This window comes from Aulostomus chinensis, chromosome 5, assembly GCF_037954235.1.
Source record: "Aulostomus chinensis isolate RoL2024-O1b breed Wild chromosome 5, RoL_Achi_v1.0, whole genome shotgun sequence".
Classification (NCBI taxonomy): domain Eukaryota; kingdom Metazoa; phylum Chordata; class Actinopteri; order Syngnathiformes; family Aulostomidae; genus Aulostomus; species Aulostomus chinensis.
This window is the reverse complement of record NC_141324.1, coordinates 28302274-28322558: the sequence shown is the minus strand read 5'-3', so window position 1 is coordinate 28322558 and position 20285 is coordinate 28302274. Positions and strand designations below refer to the sequence as shown.

Below are 20285 nucleotides of genomic sequence, written 5' to 3'. Positions count from 1 at the left end.
GCGTTGGTACTGATAGAGATTGGTACTGAAATAGGAGAGACTGGTTCAGTTTCAAACTGCAGTTCTGAAGTGAAGAATTATTGACGTGGATGTAAGTAAATACAGGAAGCTCCAGGAGGGAGAGCAACAAGATGTGCTCCGCTTCAGTGACGATGCCATGAGCCTGTACGGAAATGAAAAAATGAGTCGAATCACCGTCAGGGTGAATCAGACGGTGAATCATGGCAATGGTAGAAATAAAGAAGTAAACCTGCGTCACCTCCCGTCCTCACTGACTTGTTTCCTTGTCGTCTGCAGCACGGTGACATCTGCTGTCTTCACGGTGGGAGACAACGTGGTGTCAGGGAGTGACGATCGAACGGTCAAAGTGTGGGATCTGAAGAACATGAGGTCGCCCATAGCAACCATCCGCACAGACTCCGCTGTCAACAGGTGTGTCATCCCGCAGATACAAGACTCACTCATCACCGTTACATTTAGTGGTGCATCATTTTCCTTTTATCTGAAAATCTAATTTGATTCTTGAACCCACGAGATCTTCAAACTCACAGCAGCTGGAGAGAGTCCAACGTTTTGTTCTACTGTGTAGAATATAACAACGAATATGACGCTGGGGAATTTCAGTGAGTTTTTGTCTTATAAAATGGCGGTTGTCAACAAGTGGCGGAGGTTGTGGAGGTCATTAAAGGTCATCAGGGGGGAAACACAAGAAGGTTGAAGCTTAGTGGTGGTGACCTGGAAGTCATGTGACCCTGGTGTAGTTCCTTCATAGGCTAACGTGAGCTTAGCACTGCTAACCATTGCATTCAGGCTTCTTCATTATTCACGTTATGCATGTCATTCTTTAAAGAATTCACTGCATCAAACGCAACCTTCCTCTGACTGTGCTGTCGGTCTCTCCAGGATCAGCGTCTCGGTGAATCAGAAAATCATCGCCCTTCCTTACGACAATCGGCAGGTCCGGCTGTTCGACATGTCGGGTGTGCGACTGGCTCGACTCCCACGGAGCAACCGACAGGTCAGTCCACAACACTGTCACTGTCCTCCATGCTGCTTTTACTACAGTCACCAGCGATTGTGTACAAGCGCCAGATGCGTCACTGTGCTGCTGTTTCGACACCGTTACATCCTCTCTCTTGTGATGTTCACTGCAACGGGAAATGACAGGAAGGCGACTCTTCATCTGTTCTCTTACTAGCATGTTTACTCAGGTCTGACGACCCCGTCTGTACACAGGCGCGTGCAGTGGGAGGAGCTCTGTTGGCCGCCGGCTCTCGTGTGTTGGTGTCTGTGTTTAACAGCAGCTGTGTTGTCTGCTGCAGGGTCACCGGCGCATGGTGTGCTGCTCCGCCTGGTGTGAGGACAACACCTCCTGCAACCTGTTCACGTGTGGCTTCGACCGCCAGGCCATCGGCTGGAACATCAACATCACGGCCCTGCTGCAGGAGAAGTGATGCCGGCTGTGAGACGCCACCCCACGTCTGTCCTCAGAGTATCAAATGCTCGTCATCTGAAGGCTAAAATGTTGTCTGTACAAAGATTTGTGGAAAAATGTCACATGTGGTTACCAGTTTCTTTTCAGCAATGAAGGGAGGGGTCATTTGAGCTCACAGGAGTTTAGTGATCGACGAGCCCTCCCCCCCCAGATTGGCGGAGGGGATCAGAAAATGACCCGCGCATACACATCCGCCAACCTACACACAGTACATGCCTTGTGTGTGTCCTTAACACACAATGAAATTTGTGGGGTTTTGTTTTTGTTTTGGGGGTTTTATTTGGGAGGGGGGAGGGGGGAGGGGGCACAGACGTAAAAGTGGGTTCTTTTTTCATCAGAAAGACTTGAGTCTGTCTGCTCGTCACAGCGATGAGAAACTTGTGCCACTAACAGCAGATTTGTGTTGGTTCTAGAGGCGCACTGTTGCTTTAAAGGAAAACCCACTGACCGTCTGAAATCATGTTGTGTGCATTTCAGAACGCAGTTTTTTTTGTTTCAAACTACATCCTTTTTACTGCAGCTGTTGGTCCAAAAAAACCCAAAACTGCTTTCAGCTCTGTATTCTGGCCTCAGAGGCTCGTTTGTTCCTCGACCGCGATGCTTTTTTTCTTTTCCTTTTTTTTTTTCAGTTTAAGGGCGCCTGTGTCATCATTTTAGTTTACGTCTAATAATCAGCAAAAAAATTGTCCACAGAATGTGAAGAAGTAACTGTGTCAAAGATATCTCTGTCCTGCGTTGTAGAGATGTTCTGCGGTTAGCATGCTAATCAGCTAGCCCCGTCCCACCTTGTATTAGCACGTTTTGACTGAGGAAGCGCGAGTGATATTAGAGCTCCTGTGTCTCTGAGGCCACGCCCAGCCTCCCTACACAGGAAGCTCATTTTAGCCACATCTCATTCTTTCGGTCTAAACTTGCGGCCGCAGCGATCCGCCTGTCTACCTCACGCTCCATCGCCCCCCCACCAGGGAGCGCCAGCCCCGCCCTGACTGCAAAAGATCCTATCACTGTTTTTCAGTGGCAGGATTACAAGTTGATTATGATTCTGTCTACCATTGTGGACGATAAAGAAAAGTACAACCAAACTAAATCCCCTTTCTACAGAAGATATATCATTAAAAACGAATATCAGAGCATTTATTGGTGTCACTGTCAGAAACATCATGAGTAGTTAACATATTGTAGTACAGTTTTAAAGGTGCCATTGAGAGGTTGAACGGGGTATTAATTCTTCTTCTGTGGTGTGATATGTAACCCCACAAAAAATGGTTGGGTCTGTCATGGCTCAAACCTTCCGAAAGGCTCTGTGAAACCGCTATGTCACCATGTTGGGTTTAGAATGCGTCGTTTGTCCCTATTGGGTCGTTTCTGTCCTTATCTGGCAACCTCATTATTTATGCAAGTGCATGAGTTGACGGCGATCGGTTGCCGTTGTTTATCTGGCAACCTCATTTAACTACTACTCTGTGATTGGCTGCCCTCACCTCCCACTTTCTCGGCGAACTGTCACTGGGATCTTAAAGGGCTGCTGCACAAATCTGATCCTCTCCCTCTGAGACATATTCAGCCTCTGTCTGTAGACGGTGGATCCTCGGATATGAACCTGAAGAGTAGGAGATGTGAGCCGGGGACACTGCTGAAGCTGGCGACCACATTATCAGACAAACTGTGACAGATAATTATCTTTTTGGAACAAACAGCTGAGGAGTTGCACATTTTTAATGTTACAATAGTCGTTAACGTGTTTCTTAACAAGAATAATGCACATTTGCAGCTTGACTCACAGCTGACACTCGGGTGGTGGACGTGAACGGCTGAGTGCTGGTGAATGTCGCCGCTGGCTCAGTTCTACTCTGTAGACAAAAGCAAGATGGCCGCTGAAAGAACTACAGTGTCAGTTTGGTTGCAGGTTAAAAACCAGGTTCTAGAAAAGTGGCTCTGCTGCTGGGATGCAAGTCTGGACTTTTAGAACATTACGGATATCAGAAACCTGGAAGAAACAAACATTTTGACCAATTAACATTTCCTGTCTTTTCTAATTGTCTTAAACAATTAGAAAACATTTGAATTAAGAGGTCAGAAACGATTCCTGGTGGGTGAGTTCCTGTTAACTTAGAACCACGAGTCAAACCACCGTAGGTCGAGTCTCTGCTCTCCTGGCCCACTTTCTTACTTGAGTGACGCCAAACATGTTTGAGTGACTGATGAAAAATGTCGGAAAAACCTGGAAACACAACAAAACTGCAGTGTAGCCGCTGAAGCCAGGAGGAGGTCGGGCGCCACCGTATCAATACCATGTTGATTTATTGATCACGTGGACGATCGGCTGGACAGGTTGATCATGAGCCCTCAAACTAACCTGAGCTGCTGTTTGTCAGTGTTAAAAAAAGAGAGGCATTTTCAAATTGTGCACTTTAAAATAAAAGCTTTTCTTTTTAATGATGTAGATTCCAATTCACTGTGTATTATGAATTTAAATCCTATCCAGCAATGTCAAGTAGATGTTAGTTTAAAAAAAAAAAGTAAAGGAAAATCTGCCAAAGTGAAAGGATGTTTTTTTGAATATAATAATTCTTTGTGTGTCACTGTAACGTGGTGTCTTTGTGAGCAAAAGACAGAAATGGTTTTCAGTGAGAGGAAGTGAGGAGTTTGATTGACAGGCGAATGTCTTCGATGTTGACGACTAACGATCAGAAGACTCGTCGGCACATTTAATGAATGTGTTTGCCGTAAAAACAAACGTTTGTGAGGCTGCAGCCGCTGCTCGTCTCATAGCGCAACTGTAAGAGGAAATACTAAGTCACTGGAGCGTGAAGGAGGTGTGGCCAGCTGGGGGCGGGACACTTGTTTAATTGTGCCCGTCTTTTTGTCAAGCAAAAGTGTCAAACATTGGCTGAAATTTTTGAATATTTCATTAATTTGTCATCAATAAACTGCGAAAATAACTGTCCTGGATTGATTAGGAACAGAAGTAATTGTTGGCTGCAGCGCTACGTGTGTGAGTGTTTGAGACCTCAATCAACCTCTGGCTCATGCTAAGCAAGTTAGCACGTCCCTGTTTGTCAGGGGTGGACACCCCAGTATCCTGGTCATCTGCTGCCCCCTACGGGCGTGGAGTGATAGATGGAATGAGCAGAAAAGAGAAAGTATTCAGGGCAGCTCGTCACAAAAGAAAATCATTTGTTTAGAAATGGGATTCAACTGAAACCTGACACCTGATTCTTCATCACACCCCCTCGAAGTATAAACACTGCTCTGAATAGATAAATTGATGAAAGAAAGCAAGAACGTAGCAACACATTATTTGACTGAACGTTTTACTGTTCAACGGTAAAATGACATTTATGGTTGAAACTATGATCAAGCAGTGCTGGAGCACAGCGCCCTCTGCTAGGACCCTGCAAGGACCTCAAGTTTTGGGGGGGGGGGGGGGGGGTGGGCTGTCCACAGCCACTGATGTCTCTGGCGTTATGGTTGGTTGGGGCCTAGCTGGCACCGGCGTGTGTGAGATGGCGAGCATCAGCCGGCCTCAATGAAACCGGCTACGGATTTCAAACGTGACTTCAAAGTGTTTCTGACGAGGTTCAGCAACACTCGACGTGATCGTGACAAAAAAAAATGCAGGAGAACTTTTTTTTATTATTTCTAGTAGATCGCAGTGCCCTTTAGTCACTCGTGTGGAGTCGTGTGGTCTGGACCGTGTCACTGTTGGTTGTTGTGGTGCTGGTGGTGGTGTTGTTGTTGTGGTTCTCTGAAACAGTGTCGTGATGCCTTCTCTGTCTCCTGCTTCGCTTCCCCACTGCCACTAGACAGCAAAAGCTGCACCCAAGTGAACAGGAGAGGCTTTAGTGTGTGTGTGTGTGCGCGCGCGTGTGTAAGGATTTCACTGCATTATTGTTGGTCTGTTTATGATCCACAGCGATGTCTAATAGTGAGGGATGCATGCTATTTATCAGTCCTGGTAAACGATCGTCCGTTCGAGGGGATTTAACGTTTTATTCTCATATTGATGTCAGTTTGCAGTCAGTGTTGACGCCGGCTGCCTAACGAACTAACATTTGGAGCCAGTGTGTTGATGTTGTGGGCACGTGGAGTTTTCCACCACAAACATTCGCAGTCTAAATGACGCAAACGTAACTCGGTCATGTGACTTTTCATGACTTGAACATGAGAAGTACCAGGATGGAGTACAAACACAAAAATGTGAAGGTTCCCAGTGTCATGCATCTCTACTGCTCAGCTGGTTGTGGTCCGCGTGTTCGTGGTGAAGCGTGGGTTTCAACGAGCCTCACGTGTTCCAGCAGTAACATGACGGAGGTGTATAACAACCGTGTTTACTCGCCGTTTCTCCGGTTGTGTGTGGCAACTCGTGACAGCTGCCTTTCTCTGAGTATTTCTAACAATACCCAAAATACTTCATCATCTCGCTGACTGAGGACATGAGGAGAAACTCGCTCAGTCAAGTCTCATGTCAGTTTCTAACGTTTGTATGATATCAGTTGTAGTAAATCCAGGAAATAGGTTTTTTTTTCTGTGGGGTTTGTTTCAGCTGCAGCGCTTTTAACAGCCTTCAAAACGCTTCTGATCCACTTTCCTGTTTCCTACGGAGCCCTGGAGGGACGCAGAGAGAGAAAATAGTCCCTGTTTGGTGGCCACGACATAAAAGTGGTTCTAAGATATAATTTGTTCCCATAATTGTATTAATTGGAGACGCTATCGGACTTGTTCACGCTCATTTGCGGATGGCTGTGACTTGTTCTCTTGCTCTAATTCATTCATGGCTTCAATATGTTACAGTAGCCACAAACTAACCTGATCCCCGTTCTGATTCATACGCGGCCCCTGCAGGCCTCCGTAGGTTCCTGATGACCATGTTTGGGTTCATGCGTTTCACAGCCACATAAATCTGAGCTCATTTTCTCAGTCACGCTTGTCGTCGTTCTGTGGTCAGAGTTTTTTTTCTTTCAGGACCTGTTGCCGAGTCGCCGTCACTTCTGGGGGCGTGTTTGTATTCTGTCAGTGTTTGATCCCTCGTGATCTTTTCTTCCTCAGACGGTTGTGAACCAGTTTCACTGCATTCTCCGGCGACTGAGCCACTCTGTCGCCATCACCACTCTCTGAATGTTCAGTCACACTGGGATGACGTCAGTGTGTCGGCCATGTTGGCGCGGCGTACAGCTGTGGCCCGTCTGTGTGGGGTGTGATCACACACAAACACACGCGTGCGCGTTCTCAGAAAGCATCACCTGTTGGCTGGACTGACCGCACTTGTGTGGGTTATAGCTCTGTAAAGACCACATCAAATAAACGTCAGTGCTGTTGAAACACTTGAAACTTGAGCCTGTTTAATTCCATTAATAATTTTCTCTCTCAAAGCATTGAGACATGTTGACCACAGTGTAAAAGCTTTACTGACATCTAGTGGTGAAGTTGTAGACTGCAGGCACATGACAAACCAGAACCTGCGGCGGCGGGTTGGAGGAGTAGGAAAGTAACTTGTGACGCGGTTTTAAACGCATTAGGTTCATGGACCAGGTACCACTGCACTGACAGATAAACGATTTGGAAAAGTAAACAACTGTTTGAATTTTTAAATGACATTTGACACCCAAACTGGTGTGAAGGATGATGTAAATCACGAGATGTTCACGAGCCTCATCCACAGATATAAAGATCCGCAAACACAAAATCTAACAAACAGTTTATTTCCAGTGACAAAAATAGGTGCGACCAATCTAGACGCTGTAAACTGTGCATCCCTCCATCGTTAAGAAGTTCAGTACATTCAAAACTGCTAGAGCTCTTGATATTCTTACCCTGGAATGTTTTTGAGAAATAAACAGATAACTGAAGAATTCCACTTTTCTGGAAATAAAAAAAGGCTTTAGGATATTGTTAGTATCTATAATAATAAAATAATGTTTAGAAGACAAAGAGGACGAAAAAAAGAGAGAAAACTGAAACGTTCATGTCACCTGCAGTGTGTCCCCACCCCTGAGCAGAGGAGAGAAGATCACCTGAAGGCTTGGGGAAAAAATGAGTTTAAAACCTAAAGGAGTCCCAGTGTGAACAGGAACAGGAACCAAACAGACCAGCCTAGAATGAGCCTGAAGAGTCAGCGGCCTTCTCCAGGTGGCTTTCTTTTGCTTGAATTCCTGAAAAAAAGGTCAGTGGCTACAGTAGTTTACTGTGTGGTTCTACAACAAAATTCAGACGTCGCTAACAAGAGTCTGAAGGAGCCTACAGAGGTGGTGGAGGTCATGAAAGGTCATCGGGGGGAAACACAAGAAGCCTGAAGCTTAGTGGTGGTGACCTGGAAGTCATGTGACCCTGGTGTCACTCCTTCATAAGCTAACTTTAGCTTAGCACTACTAACCATTGCATTCAGTCTTCCAGCATCATCAGAGGGGTTCACTAGTGAGGATGATCCTGAGGAACTGAACCTGGAAGATCAACTTTTGTTCACCAGAGCTGATTTACTGATTCAATCACCCACAGTCACATGGAGCGATCCCATTGGCTGCTGGGGGAGGAACCAGGAGATGACCACTTCCGGTTGGGACTACAAACATGCCTCATCCCTGTGCTGATCTGTAGTGTCCATCTGTTCCCCAGCAGCTGCGGGAGCTCCAGTGTCTCGTTTCACTTTTTCTTCCTCACTCATCGACTGAAACATTGCAACGTTCACAACAATCATTTTCAACCACAACCGACCAAAGTCTGGGAGGTGAACTTCTCCCTTCACCACTGCTGAACCTCGTGCTCTCACAACAGTGATCGAGCTAAACCAGTCAAACACTTCAACAGGTGAAGCATCATCACCTCAGAGAAACAGGTGAAGCATCATCACCTCAGAGAAACAGGTGAAGCATCACCACCTCAGAGAAACAGGTGAAGCATCACCACCTCAGAGAAACAGGTGAAGCATCACCACCTCAGAGAAACAGGTGAAGCATCATCACCTCAGAGAAACAGGTGAAGCATCATCACCTCAGAGAAACAGGTGAAGCATCACCACCTCAGAGAAACAGGTGAAGCATCACCACCTCAGAGAAACAGGTGAAGCATCATCACCTCAGAGAAACAGGTGAAGCATCATCACCTCAGAGAAACAGCCAAAGCAACAAAATAATACGCAGGTTAGTTCACACAAAAATGATGGTTTGTTCATCAGTAACTCGCCCCTACAAACAGAGTTTTTTCTTACTTCACCTTTCCTTGAAACCAGGAATAGTCGCCTTGTTCCCGTTGTTGGACGCTACAGGAGAGAAACTACACAAAACGTCAGTTACAAACTCTGAAACACATCGTGTTCACAGACCTGGCAACACCGGGGTGTGGTGGTGGTGGCGTCGCCATGTGTTACAAACACGTGGCGACGCCACAGAAACAATTCTGACAAGAACAATATGGCTCTGCTGTCACGGAGGGCAAATAAAATTCCCTGGGTCCTGGGGGGGGGGGGGGGGGGGGGGTCTTTGGTGTTCTCCTGCTTTTGGGAAAAGTTTAATGTGGAATCAATGAATGACAGTTGAGATATTTGTGTTCTCTCTGAAGGAAAACCAGCTCGCCACTTCAGAACGCCAGTTTCTAATGCAGGCGCGAATCCCTCCTCCTTCCCCTCTCACACGCTAAAACAATGGCATTCAGGAGGGTTTCTGATCCAGTGCCCAAGCCCCGCCCCCTGCAGCGCGCCAGTAAAGTGCTGCATGGCCCTCTGGTAGCGTTGGGCAGCCATCTTGGAACCAGAATATGTCCTCGTGGCGTCTCCTGTCCCCAATATCTGCCCAACAGAGAAAGAAAGACAGGAATAGCATTTGCTGTGGTCCGATGACAGCTAAGGAACAAGTTTGGGGGAAAAAGTTTTCAGAATTCCAACAAGAGCTGACGATGTTTTCATTGTTTGTTGACATAAAATTCCTCAGTCAATACCAGAGCGGTGAAACGTGACGTGTTAGTGTGTCAGCAAAACCTGGGTTGCCAGCAAGCCTCCTTTGGTGGAGGGAACTGTGGAGATGCTAACTTCCTGCTGGACTACAAAATTACTTTGTGTTAGGTAACTGATGATGTCAGCATGAGAATCTCTTTACAGACTGTAGCGAGACTTCGAGACGCTTTCTGTGTTGATGTCATACTTCTGATGGTTAATAATGCCTAACAGCTTGAACTGAACCACCAACTTGAACTGTCATCATTCTGACCTTCTTTAAACTCCTGCTTGTGTTCTTTCCCACGTGACCTGAATGCAGCATCCTTTACTGCTTGTTGTCATAGAACTGAAATCACATGGCACAAGAGGGCGCCACCGTCCTCTAGGTTCTGTCCACGGCTCTGAGGCCGTGACACTGGGAGGAGCTCCAGCGTACTCGCTCCCTGCAGGGTTCCTGCTTCCCTGCAGCTGCCCAGGTGCTTCCTCATCTCTGACTCACCTGCTTCTGCAGCCTCTGCCAGCGAGTAAAGAGGGAGCGTCTGCTGAGCTGTGATGGCGCCCCCGACACCCTCCTCTTCCCTGTGGAGGTGCTGATTTCCTCCAAACCTCCATCCCCGAGGCTCCAGTTCACACTGACATTCGGCGCCTTCCCGGTCCAGCGACCCTCGTTGCTGCTCAGACCTGCAAGTGTCCAGATCAGTTCTAGATTACAGAGATGCAAGATAGCGGATTTTTTGCAGATATTATCAGTATAAAAACCAGTTAAGGCTCCCACGCCTTTGCTAATAATCTAAGTTAACGAAGTGACCAAACAGATTCTGTGACATGTGACTCTGGAAACACCTGAAACCAGATTCAGGCATGTGAGTAGAAGCCATCTGGACCTACAGCCGAGCAGCAGCTGCTGGCGTCGGTAGGGGAAGGGCAGGTGTTTGACAGGTGTTAGGCGGCGGGCCACGGCCCGGCCAAGGTGACCCGTGTGGCTCAGCGTCCCCACGGTCAGGCTGTGCAGGTAAACCGGCTCCAGCAGGTGGGACAGCAGTGCCCCCTGCAGGCCTACAGCGCACCACCTGTTGGGACAACAACAACAAAAAATTTCCGCTCAAAATTTGAAACTACAGGAGCAACACCAGCGAGCTGCGGGGCAGGTTGGCACAAACGCAGCGCCGTTATATGTTTAATTACAAAATGGGATTTCATACATCTGATGAAAACAAACTTAATTAACTGTAAGAACTCTTTTAGCATTTAACGTTCTATTAAAACTCAGCAAGAGCCCAAATTTAAGCCCTCAGTCTGAAAAGACGTGGAATCGGTGCATCCCTGCCCTGATCATCATGAACATCTGACTCACTTTGCTAATTTGTCCGTGCACGACATGGCGATGAGGGGTTTACCCGGAGACAAGCCCTTCCATTTCTGATTGGCTCGCTGTGGTGTGACGGGCAACGTCCCCTCACCTCCATCCACCTTCACCCTGAGGTGACAGCGAACCCTCCTGCTGGGATCTGACAAGAGGAAGAAGGTTCAGGAAAGCTGCTGCTTTAACGTACTGGTAACGTCTCAGCTGACAGAGACGGACTCAGGAGAAAAGACGCGCTCAGCAGGGCTCCAGAGTTCCGGCCTGGTGCTCTGAGGAGTTAACGAGGTGGTTTAACCTGGATACCCGGAGCTCAAATACTCTGTTACAAGTAAAAGTGAATGTTTATTTAAGAAAGTGGACAGAATTCACTGCAGACACGACTTCATGTGCGAGTCTCACTCCCAACAACAGTGTTTCCAGTTAAAAAATAACATTTACAAGACGAGGTTGTGAGAATCATCATCATCTGAAAGCATCTTGGTCTCACATGTGGCTGTGGCCTCGTACGGACAGTTGAGTCGAGCGTCTCCACACGGTGACGAGCTGACGTACATGTGGAAGAGGACGTCGTCCCGTAGCCGGAAGCCGCCACCGCAGCTTTTACTTGGCACAAAGATCAACTTCTCCTCCGCATCTGCTGGCTGGCTTCAGAGGGAACAGAGAGGAAGAGGAGTCACCCCCAACACCAGACACTGACGTCAGCTGTGAGGGCGGGAGGAGGGCCGCAAACTCTGCAGTATTTCAAACTACGAAGGATAAAAACCACAAGTTGTCACCGGTGTTTCCTCTGCTGTGACGACTGACATTCATCGACCTTCAGTGCTGCCAAATGATGGAACAGAAGCTCAGTTCAGCTCTGGACCTGTGAACTCGTATCTGAGGCCTATTAGCGCTCAAGTCAACCATCTTATAACCATCTTCTCTGCTTAACATCACTCAGCCTGCACGATTAATTTCCTTTCACAAATCACTTCAAGTATTATTTCTAGTAATATACGAGTGCTTCTGACTTATTTTGATGACTACTCGTTATTTTTCATCAGTTCTCCGTGAAGACCCAACGCTTGTTTGAAACAAAGATGTTTCGTGACCAACTGACCATTTTTATTGTAGCCAACTTATTTGAACCGGATGTCGGTGAACAAAAAAAAAACCATCTAAAATATTCAAGTTTCTCATCGGTTCATCTCAACGGTGGCAGGAGAGCTTCAGATGGCTGATAATGACCAGTTTGGTCAGCGTTCCCGTGGTAACAGTGAACTCCACCAGTCAGACGTTGCTCATATCATTGAGAGATGTGGGTAGTGCAGTTTTTCTCTGTGCCGTAGCCGATAAACCTTGTTTTTCTCAAATCAGGCTTGATTTCTGACCTGCTGGCTGGTGGAGGTACAACATTTCTGATGGTAAAACACTAAGATTGTACCGGAGCAGCAGCTCCAGCTGAGAGTAGAGGAATCGAACCAGCGCTCTTCTGCCGATGACCTCAGCGTGGCAGTCGGTGACTGTATAGTCCCGGTTGCAAACACCGTCGGAGTCCAAACACTTTGTCCCCGTGGCCAGAGACACAACCTCTGCTGATCTGAGATCAAATCCTGGACGAGAGGAGACACGGAGAAGAGAAGAGAGGGAGGACATCAGCTGGATGTGTTGCTGTCCAACCTGATGACTGCTCGTCTCTCTGACTTGTGGATTGATGCGAGGGACTGCGACGCTCCTGCGTCACTGCAGTAACGAGCAGCCAGCAGTCCTCATACCGGGTTTGAAAGGTAGAACATGTTTGTTTCCCTGTATTAGTTTTCCTCTGATGATTCAGCATCTTCAGTCCAATTCAACTGAAACTTTAGTGAACTTGAGCATGAGCAGGAGGGTGAAACTCATTTATTTGAAAAAAAAATGTAACTGTTGTTCTGCATTAATTAGCTACAACTGCAACTGTTTGCTGTCCTCCAGCTCACCCACGGCCGTGTAGTGAGGAGCCTTGATGCAAACATCAGAATTCTACAGAGGTCACACCAGAAAAACATGAAAAAAAACAACATACTAAACTAAAGTGAACAGTCTAATTATGAAGTCTGTCTATTTTTGCTGCTGTTGCAGTCTTGACCACCCCGTCAGTCGCCAGCGCTCACCTCTGGTCATTACGATGCCGGCCAGGACTTTGTGGCGGGAGTGCGAGGTAGAGAGGTGACTGCCGGTCAGCTCGCTGTATTTCTGTCTCACCAGGCCGAAGATGGTTTCTGCGAAGAACTGAAGAAGAAAAACAAGTTACGTCCATGTGCTCTTCCGTCAGGCGGTGGTTCATTCTGAGGTTTTATCAGGGTTTGAACAAGTCCTGACCTTTACTACCTGGTCAAAAACAACCCAAAACCTCCTCTTATCCCACTTCGCGGGGAACACTGATGCCAGTAATCAGGGACAGAGAACCAGCTGTTGGAAGGACACCAACTCATGTAGCATGGAGAACTGGAACAGGTTTAAATTTGTAGTTTGAAGCTCAAACCAAAGCGTTTGTGGAGCTCCGAGCTGATCTTCGGTCTCCAGGAACTACCAGCAACGATGCGGCTGGGAGAAAAGTCACTCATGAATTCAAGCCAGCCAACGCTGAGCACCTGATGAGCACACGATCGTGTCTGTGTGAGGAACGTCTTTAAAACCCTGGTAAAGCTTCTCATGTCCTCAGCCATCCTGCTCCAACAACCCTCCTGTACTCTCCCGACAATTCCTGCCGTGCTCACTTCATTTTTCTGTCTTTGCTCAACATATTCTGGATGACAGTGGCACAAGGTCGTGTGTAATCAGCGTGTTAAATAATTATCTGTCAGATTATTATGCTCTTCACACCGCCTCCTCGCTCCACCTCTGTCTCCTTGGTCTGCTTCACCCCTAATGTGCTGCAATAATCTTGGTTAATGCATCGAGCTGCCTGACTGACAGCTCACCCTCCCCAGGAGGAAGATTTGTCAAAGTGCTCATTTGTTGCAGTTGCGGTGCAAAAGTCACAGCATCAAAATCCATTTTCACGTCCAAAATGTTGCCTTCTCCTCTTCACAGATTCATAAAAACACGACGGCGAAAAGATGATGATTCTCTGAGGCTGGAGAGTCCTAATCAAGTAGTTTGGATGCTACAGACCGGCAGGACGGCGCCCCGAGACATGGTGGCCACGCTGTTGTCGTCTGGTGCACCTCAGACTGATTCATCAACTCCTTTGGAGGACTGGCAGAAGCTGAGGAGGCCGGCGGTGAGCTTGGCGTCACTGCAAGTGCTTTGTTTTCTGACATTTTGACCTCATCACCAGGATTTGTGGTGTGTCCCTGTGTCAACTGTCCACGATGTCACATAGTATACTCACTACCAAAGATTTTTTTTCCCCCCAACAACTACACAAAGAAGTGGTTAATAACCCCCAGAACTACTTGTTTCAACACAATTCAAGGTGAAAATGTTGGCAGTTAAGAGTTAAAAGTTGTCCGATCCATAAATTGCCCAGTAAAGTACAGATGCCTGAAAGATGTACAGTTACCAGGTATTTGTACTTCCCATCTTTGGTGGTAACTCATAGGTGTGAGGCAGGAGGCGTAGGACTCACCTGAGGTAGCTGATTCTTCTCTCCGGCGCCCTGGAGGCCCATCACTCTCCTCTCTGGTCCCAAGCTCAGGTTGAAAAGCGCTTGTAGGGCGGCTGTGGCTGCCTGGGCCTTGGCCCGCCTTTTACTGTGACTAAACCCCTCAAACACCCTCCCATCCACCTGAACCACCATGACAAAACTCCTCATTGGCCTGCCGGGAACCTTCTCGGTCAGGCAGGTGTAGCGGAGTCCTGGTCGCAGCTCATTCAACACTGCCACTGGACTGACATGCTCTAAAAGTGAAGTTCCAAGGGTTCTTTTTGGATTGGATGAGGAGACCAAATCCAGCGTGAGTCGAACAAGTTGTCTGTGGTTGTATTTACTGGCAAAGCTGTGCGTCCTTGCTGTGTTGCAGTGAAGGAGACCAGAGTTTTCTCTCAGTGACGGCTCATAGTCCCTGAGGAACACCTCAGGGATGTCCAGTTTATCTGCTGTAAAATCCACTGGAGAGCCAGTGACGTTCCCCAGGGTGGCGTGAGCCTGGGAGGCATTTGGGAACTGGATGAAGGAGCGGAGAGCCACCTCTGCAGCCCTCATCTTAGCCTGCTTCTTTGTGGGTCCTTGACCCTCAAAGTGGACACCGTTTACCTCCACACCTACGGAAAACACCGGAGCGTGAAGCAGCCCAGTCTTTGACACGACCTCGTAGTGCAGGCCGGGTCGCAGCTCATTCAAGTGCACCAGGGGGTTCTTCTGACAGACAGCCCAGGCAGCTCGCTTACCAATCGAGGGGCTCTGGTGGAGCAGACGGTCCTTCCCGTCCACCAGGGGCTGCTTCCTCTTCAGAGCTCTGGGTCCATGCCCAGAGAAAGTCGTGCAACACATCGCTGGATGATACTTTCGAAGAAGATGGCTGCCCACCTGGATTTTGTCATCCTGATTCTCCTTCACCTCCAAGCTGTTTGTCCCTGTGAACAGATCCCAGTGATCACTGAGTAGCAGGCATCGGCGTGGGATCTACTAAGAACACTCAAATTTTGTTTTGGAAATATATATTTTGTCCGTCTTCCCCAGAGCCAGACCAGCAGGGGAACGTTTTTCTTCTGGCAGTCAGTCTCCATTCGCTTCTAGCTAAATATACATGGCTGGTTCTTTCTGCATTCTGGAGTCACAGAGAAGTAATTCAAGAGGGGGAAAGGTTTCCTGAGATCAAGACGCCATTTTGTGAGTATTTGAAAAGCAAAATACTTTTTTTTGGGTGCAAGAGGATAAAACATTCTTACCTGAATTGTCCGTGCTCTCAGCTGGTAAAGCTCCAGTTGGTCTGACTGGGGTGTGGAGGGGTGATAACGTGTTGCTTTGTCCTGAAACACAGAACCACAGATACGGACCAGTGATGCAGCCAAGTAACGCAATGGAGGTCTGATGATTCAGTCATTTAGTAACGACGCTGCAGTACTGAAATAATGAAATAGAGATTAACACATGTATGGTGATGGTCTGATAATTCTGACTGAAACCTGCGGGTCGATGTTCACACAGCGAGAGCTTCAACTGAATGAAGCCTTGTCCTGTAAACCCAGTAAGACAGTATTTGGGTCATGACCAAAAGAACCAGATCGGCCATACAAGCAGCCGAAATGGGTTTCCTCAGGAGGGAGGCTGGTGAGAAGCTCCATCGTCTTCGAGGGACTCGGAGCCAGTTGGTGCCAAGTCCGAGTCCAGTGGTGCAAAAGCAAACAGCAGGTTGCAGAGAGGAGACGGCCAGGGAGGCAGGGACGATGTCTCTGCGCTGGCCTGAGAATGCAACGAATGACAGTAACCTTCTCTTTGTCATTCCACCATCAAAATCAGAAACGTCTCAGTTCGTACAGCGGTGGACGTTCCAGATGCACGCGAACAAGAATGGGACGGACGAACAGCCCAGAATCAAAATGGCTCCGGTCTCCAGGTGTCAGTGGCACGGAGTGCAGAAAACAGAGAAAACATCCTGGGTGGTCGTTTGCGCTTTCACTTTGCTTCTCCTCTCGCCGTCGTACATCTGTTAAAGTATCACGGAGTATCAACAGCAGGTACTTAAACTTGTTGAATAGTTGTACATTTTCTCAGGAGAAATCTGAGATTAAAGAGCAGGAATTAGGCCAAGAGTCATTTATTCCACAGTAGTTCCACTCAGAATCCTCTGGATTCCCTCTACCCGTTAGTGAATCTTATTTAATAGAATAATTAAATTAGACATGGTGTGTGTGTGTGTGTGTGTGTGGTCTGACAGCTGAGGATAATCTCATTTGCTAAGCATAATTATTAGCAAGTGGTTTCATTTACTTGCAGTGTGGACTGTCTTTCCTCAAGGGCAAAGAAATATGGAAACTCTTTTAGAATAATTCATCTGTCGACTGGAATTTAACGACGTTTGTTACATTTTAGGTTTACAATTTAGTTTTTTGGGTTGGTGGACGGACTGACTCCTTCTGTCCATACCAGTGGCGTCTAAGATAGAGGGACAGATAGATATTCAAATTTCAAAAAACATTTTTCAATGTATCCATTTGAAAGGTGGATTGAACTAAGCACTGTTTCGTGTGTCACGGCCCATCAAATCCACTGAATGAAGATTTGTATGGAAAAAACATGTCCAGGGCATGAAAAAAACCCATTTTTTTTTCAATCATGTGACACAGATCTGCAGCAGAATTGAAAGTTTATCTTTGGTCAAGGCAGCACTGAGGCGACCTGGTGGTTTGATCCTGTTAGTGGGTGATTAGCACCAGACATCCCTGATCTGCGGAGGCAACGAGGCCCCTCACGCTCCCTGAGTTAGCGCCGCATTTTACCAACTGAGCATTCCTGCAATTAAGCTAAATGGGAACACAAACCATATTGTTAATGTTTTCATGAGGCCTGAGCCCCAGAGAAGTGTAGCAATGGCTGAATCCATCAGCGAAATTGCACTCTGACATGCCCCACTAAGTTTGCCTCCACGACGGAGCTCAAAATGCATCCAAAGTACGTCCAACAGCATGGCACGATATCAGGAAACCACCGACAGAGCCGTCACACACAGCAGCTGTCTGTTCCATGCTGGACAATCATAATCCTCACAGAAAGCAGGACAATCAAATAGTCCCCCCCCACCACCACCACCACCACCATCTACATTTTACAGCCAACAAATGACAGTTTGTTAATTTCACTGAAAAGCCAACAGAAGGGGATTTGACATCCAAATTTTTTTTTTTTTTTTTACTGAAAATCCAACAACTTCACCCCATCATCTGGAAAATCGTATTAACAAAGTAATTAAATCGTGCAGTCTGTAGACTTTGTGTCCGAGGTATTATATATTTCTAAAATGTCCCAGTTAAGCATGTTTTCACGAGCAAATGTAGTCATGAGGGTCCAGCTCATGTTTGGTTGTTTTTCAAATGGACTTTCATGACCATAATACATTAGCATGTCGAGCTAACGGTTCAGGAATAGATGAACTGAGGGAGGATGCTGTTCCAGGTCCCAAATATTTATGCTGCTTATAACCTTCATGTGACTTCATGCTCTTTGTGGTTTCTTTTCTGCTCTAATTTTCAATGTTTTTTTTTTTTTTCCCCTTTAGCGACTTGAATATTTATACGTCATTGCCAAAATGTCTGAAACAACACAGTCACCCAACCACCGGTCACCAACCGTCGATGTAGAGGGACAACTCGGTACGAGTGTTGCCTTCAACAAGTTCAGTTGTAAACAGAAAAGACGCTGCTCTCCGTCTCTAAAGGGACAGCTGATATTAAAGTTGCTTGCTGGATGCAGCGGAGACATTAGCTAAGTGCACCCTGGCCCCTAAAATCGCAGGATTTGAGGAGCCACGTTGAGTAATGATTTTCTGGAAGCATTTATTTTTCCAACGGGACACGCTTTCAGCCCATCATACAAAAAAGGCCAGCGGGTCATTAATGAAAATGGAATAAGCTTAGTGCACTTTGAATAACCATTGGTCTTAATGCAAAAGCCATCATGGATTAATCTCTAGTGTTTACTGAGGATTAGCATGTGGAGAACAATGCCAGTTTAATCCTCAAAGGCTGACCTGTTGCCCAGAAGACTGTAATTATGATTACCAGACGCATCATGAGGACACATTTCATTTATGTACAGAAAAGTGTATGATACAAACTGACCAGCCAGTATGTGACCATTTATATGCTGCGCTTCCTGGTAGAAGCTACCATATCAATCAGAGGGGTGTACTACCAGGTGTGATTAGTGGGTATATGGAGCCTGGTCATTTCCACATACGTATGTTTGGTGCCTTTAACATGCCGCAGTTCTCAGTCAGACACGTCTGCTACCAGCCTCTGTATGACCCCAAGCTGTCGTGATACTGACATCTTTGACACCCACAGATAGCAAAAGCCTGTTATTTAGCCCGCTGGTAGCCTGTTAGCAACAAGGTAGCTTGTTGTGCTACAACACTGTGCCTGGTCTCTTCAAAATCCATGGCAACATTTTCAATGTTACTCAAGACAGATACTGGACTTCAAACAAGCAGAATGTGAAGCTTCGCCAAATCACGCTGGCTATCACAGACGTCTCCATTGGAAATGATTGGACAAACAGCATAAAAGTGCATTCTGAGGAGGAAGAAGATCTCTCTACATACTGTCTGGTTTCTCCCCTTCCACCAGACTGGAGGTTATTTGTAGTTTCCACTTCCAGAATAGGTGTTGTCAGAGAGCTGGACGCCTGTCAAAGACCTTCTCCCCCTGCAATGGGAGCAAGATAAAGCAGCTTTTGTCCTGGTTCAACAACACACTGTGTGTCCACAGGTGAGGGCAGAGGGACGGGAGGTGAGCAGCACTTCTTCTTCTGCTGCTGCGGTCATCATGGTGATCTGATTCACCTGTGGGTTCATGACCTCTCATGAACCTCAGGTGTTGCCAGTCATGCTCGTTACCTCCAGCTGGAACGCTCAGCTTGGCAGTTCTCACCACCTCAGATTTTGTTCCCTTTACGCCCACATCTCTCCCACAAGGAGCCGCCGGTGTTCTTCGTTCAGGGTCCAGCAAGTGTGGGTCAACATGTAGGGAGCTTGTGCTTGCCAGGGGTTCACTCTTCTGTCATACAGGCCAGGGTGAAGTCTGCCACCGGGCTTGCTTTCCCAGACCCAGATGGGATCTAGTTCTGGTTGGCCATGCCCTCCAGGTCGTCCCTCCTCCGCCCCTCTCAGGCTAACGCTCCTGTTTGGCGTGAGGATCACCGAGGGTGAGGCCAGCAACACAATCGCCTCTCCAGGCTCCTGACTGCCACCGACCGTAAAATGTAAAAACTCATAAATACAATAAGTTAAGTCCCCTGTGGAGCCACTGAGGTTCCACCCAGAAAATCTGATTATATCTGCCTCCATAATACAGCAAAGTAAAATTGAATCACCATAAACATATTTAAGTTAGAACGCCTACGAGAGGATTTCTCCTCCTTTGGGACGCACATGAGAGCAAAAATAATCCTGCTCTTTGTTTCACAATGAGAGCTGCACACCAGCATCACAACATCAAGTGAGCCGAGTAAATGCAGACTTTAACAAACTTAAGCGGAGCATAAAATTCTGCTTATACTTTTAATCAGTAAAAAAGCAGATTACTCAATTAAAAAATAAATGTTGCTTGAGAGGTTTGAAGGATGCCACAAAAAAAAAACAGTCTCTCACGAAACGATTCGGACTCATTCAACAGTGTTCGTGTGGAAACCTGCTGATGAAGCAGGCGCCTGTGGTACCAACCTCTGCCCTGACACCTCCTCCTCCTCTTCCTCCTGGACCTCCCTTTCATGTCCGACCTCTCCATGCTCCAGCTGCTGGCTCCACGCACCGCCGACATCCAGGTTTTCTTCTTCTACCTTCCTGTACTTTGTCTCCTGTCTGAAAGGACGCTCGGTGAAG

General features: G+C 47.1%; 2 protein-coding genes across 11 annotated transcripts in view; one reads left to right on the top strand and one right to left on the bottom strand.

Moving 5' to 3' along the window:
- LOC147262052 (WD repeat-containing protein 37) overlaps positions 1-4904 on the top strand; it is a 15561-nt gene extending 10657 nt beyond the window's left edge. For all 8 annotated transcript variants that reach the window (XM_086204443.1, XM_086204442.1, XM_086204438.1 and 5 more), the window contains 3 exons: positions 298-432; positions 904-1018; positions 1323-4904. In XM_086204443.1, coding sequence (XP_086060569.1) covers positions 298-432; positions 904-1018; positions 1323-1454 — 382 coding nt within the window. In that variant the 3' untranslated portion in view covers positions 1455-4904. The remainder of the gene's footprint in view (positions 1-297; positions 433-903; positions 1019-1322) is intronic.
- Positions 4004-20285, bottom strand: LOC147262051 (inactive double-stranded RNA-specific editase B2-like). Of its 3 annotated transcripts, XM_086204434.1 has the most exons (11): positions 20127-20285; positions 15637-15717; positions 15136-15321; positions 14375-15009; positions 12915-13032; positions 12209-12377; positions 11273-11430; positions 10777-10930; positions 10311-10492; positions 9922-10103; positions 4004-9275 (listed from the first exon to the last, which is right to left on the bottom strand). In XM_086204434.1, the coding sequence occupies exons 1-11, from the start codon at positions 20221-20223 to the stop codon at positions 9117-9119; spliced, it is 2121 nt and encodes a 706-aa protein (XP_086060560.1). In that variant the 5' UTR covers positions 20224-20285; the 3' UTR covers positions 4004-9116. The 3 variants fall into 3 exon arrangements, with proteins under 3 accessions (XP_086060560.1, XP_086060559.1, XP_086060561.1); XM_086204433.1 differs by having other exon boundaries at positions 14375-15321; XM_086204435.1 differs by lacking the exon at positions 20127-20285 and adding an exon at positions 19008-19235 and having other exon boundaries at positions 14375-15321.

Coding starts and splice junctions, on each gene's coding strand:
- LOC147262051 (XM_086204433.1), bottom strand. CDS start 20,223: ATGTCGGCGGTGCGTGGAGCCAGCAGCTGGAGCATGGAGAGGTCGGAC. Junction 13,033..14,374: donor AGAAGAATCAGCTACCTCAG/GTGAGTCCTACG, acceptor TTTCTTCTTCAG/TTCTTCGCAGAAACCATCTT. Junction 12,378..12,914: donor CGGCATCGTAATGACCAGAG/GTGAGCGCTGGC, acceptor CCTCTCGTCCAG/GATTTGATCTCAGATCAGCA.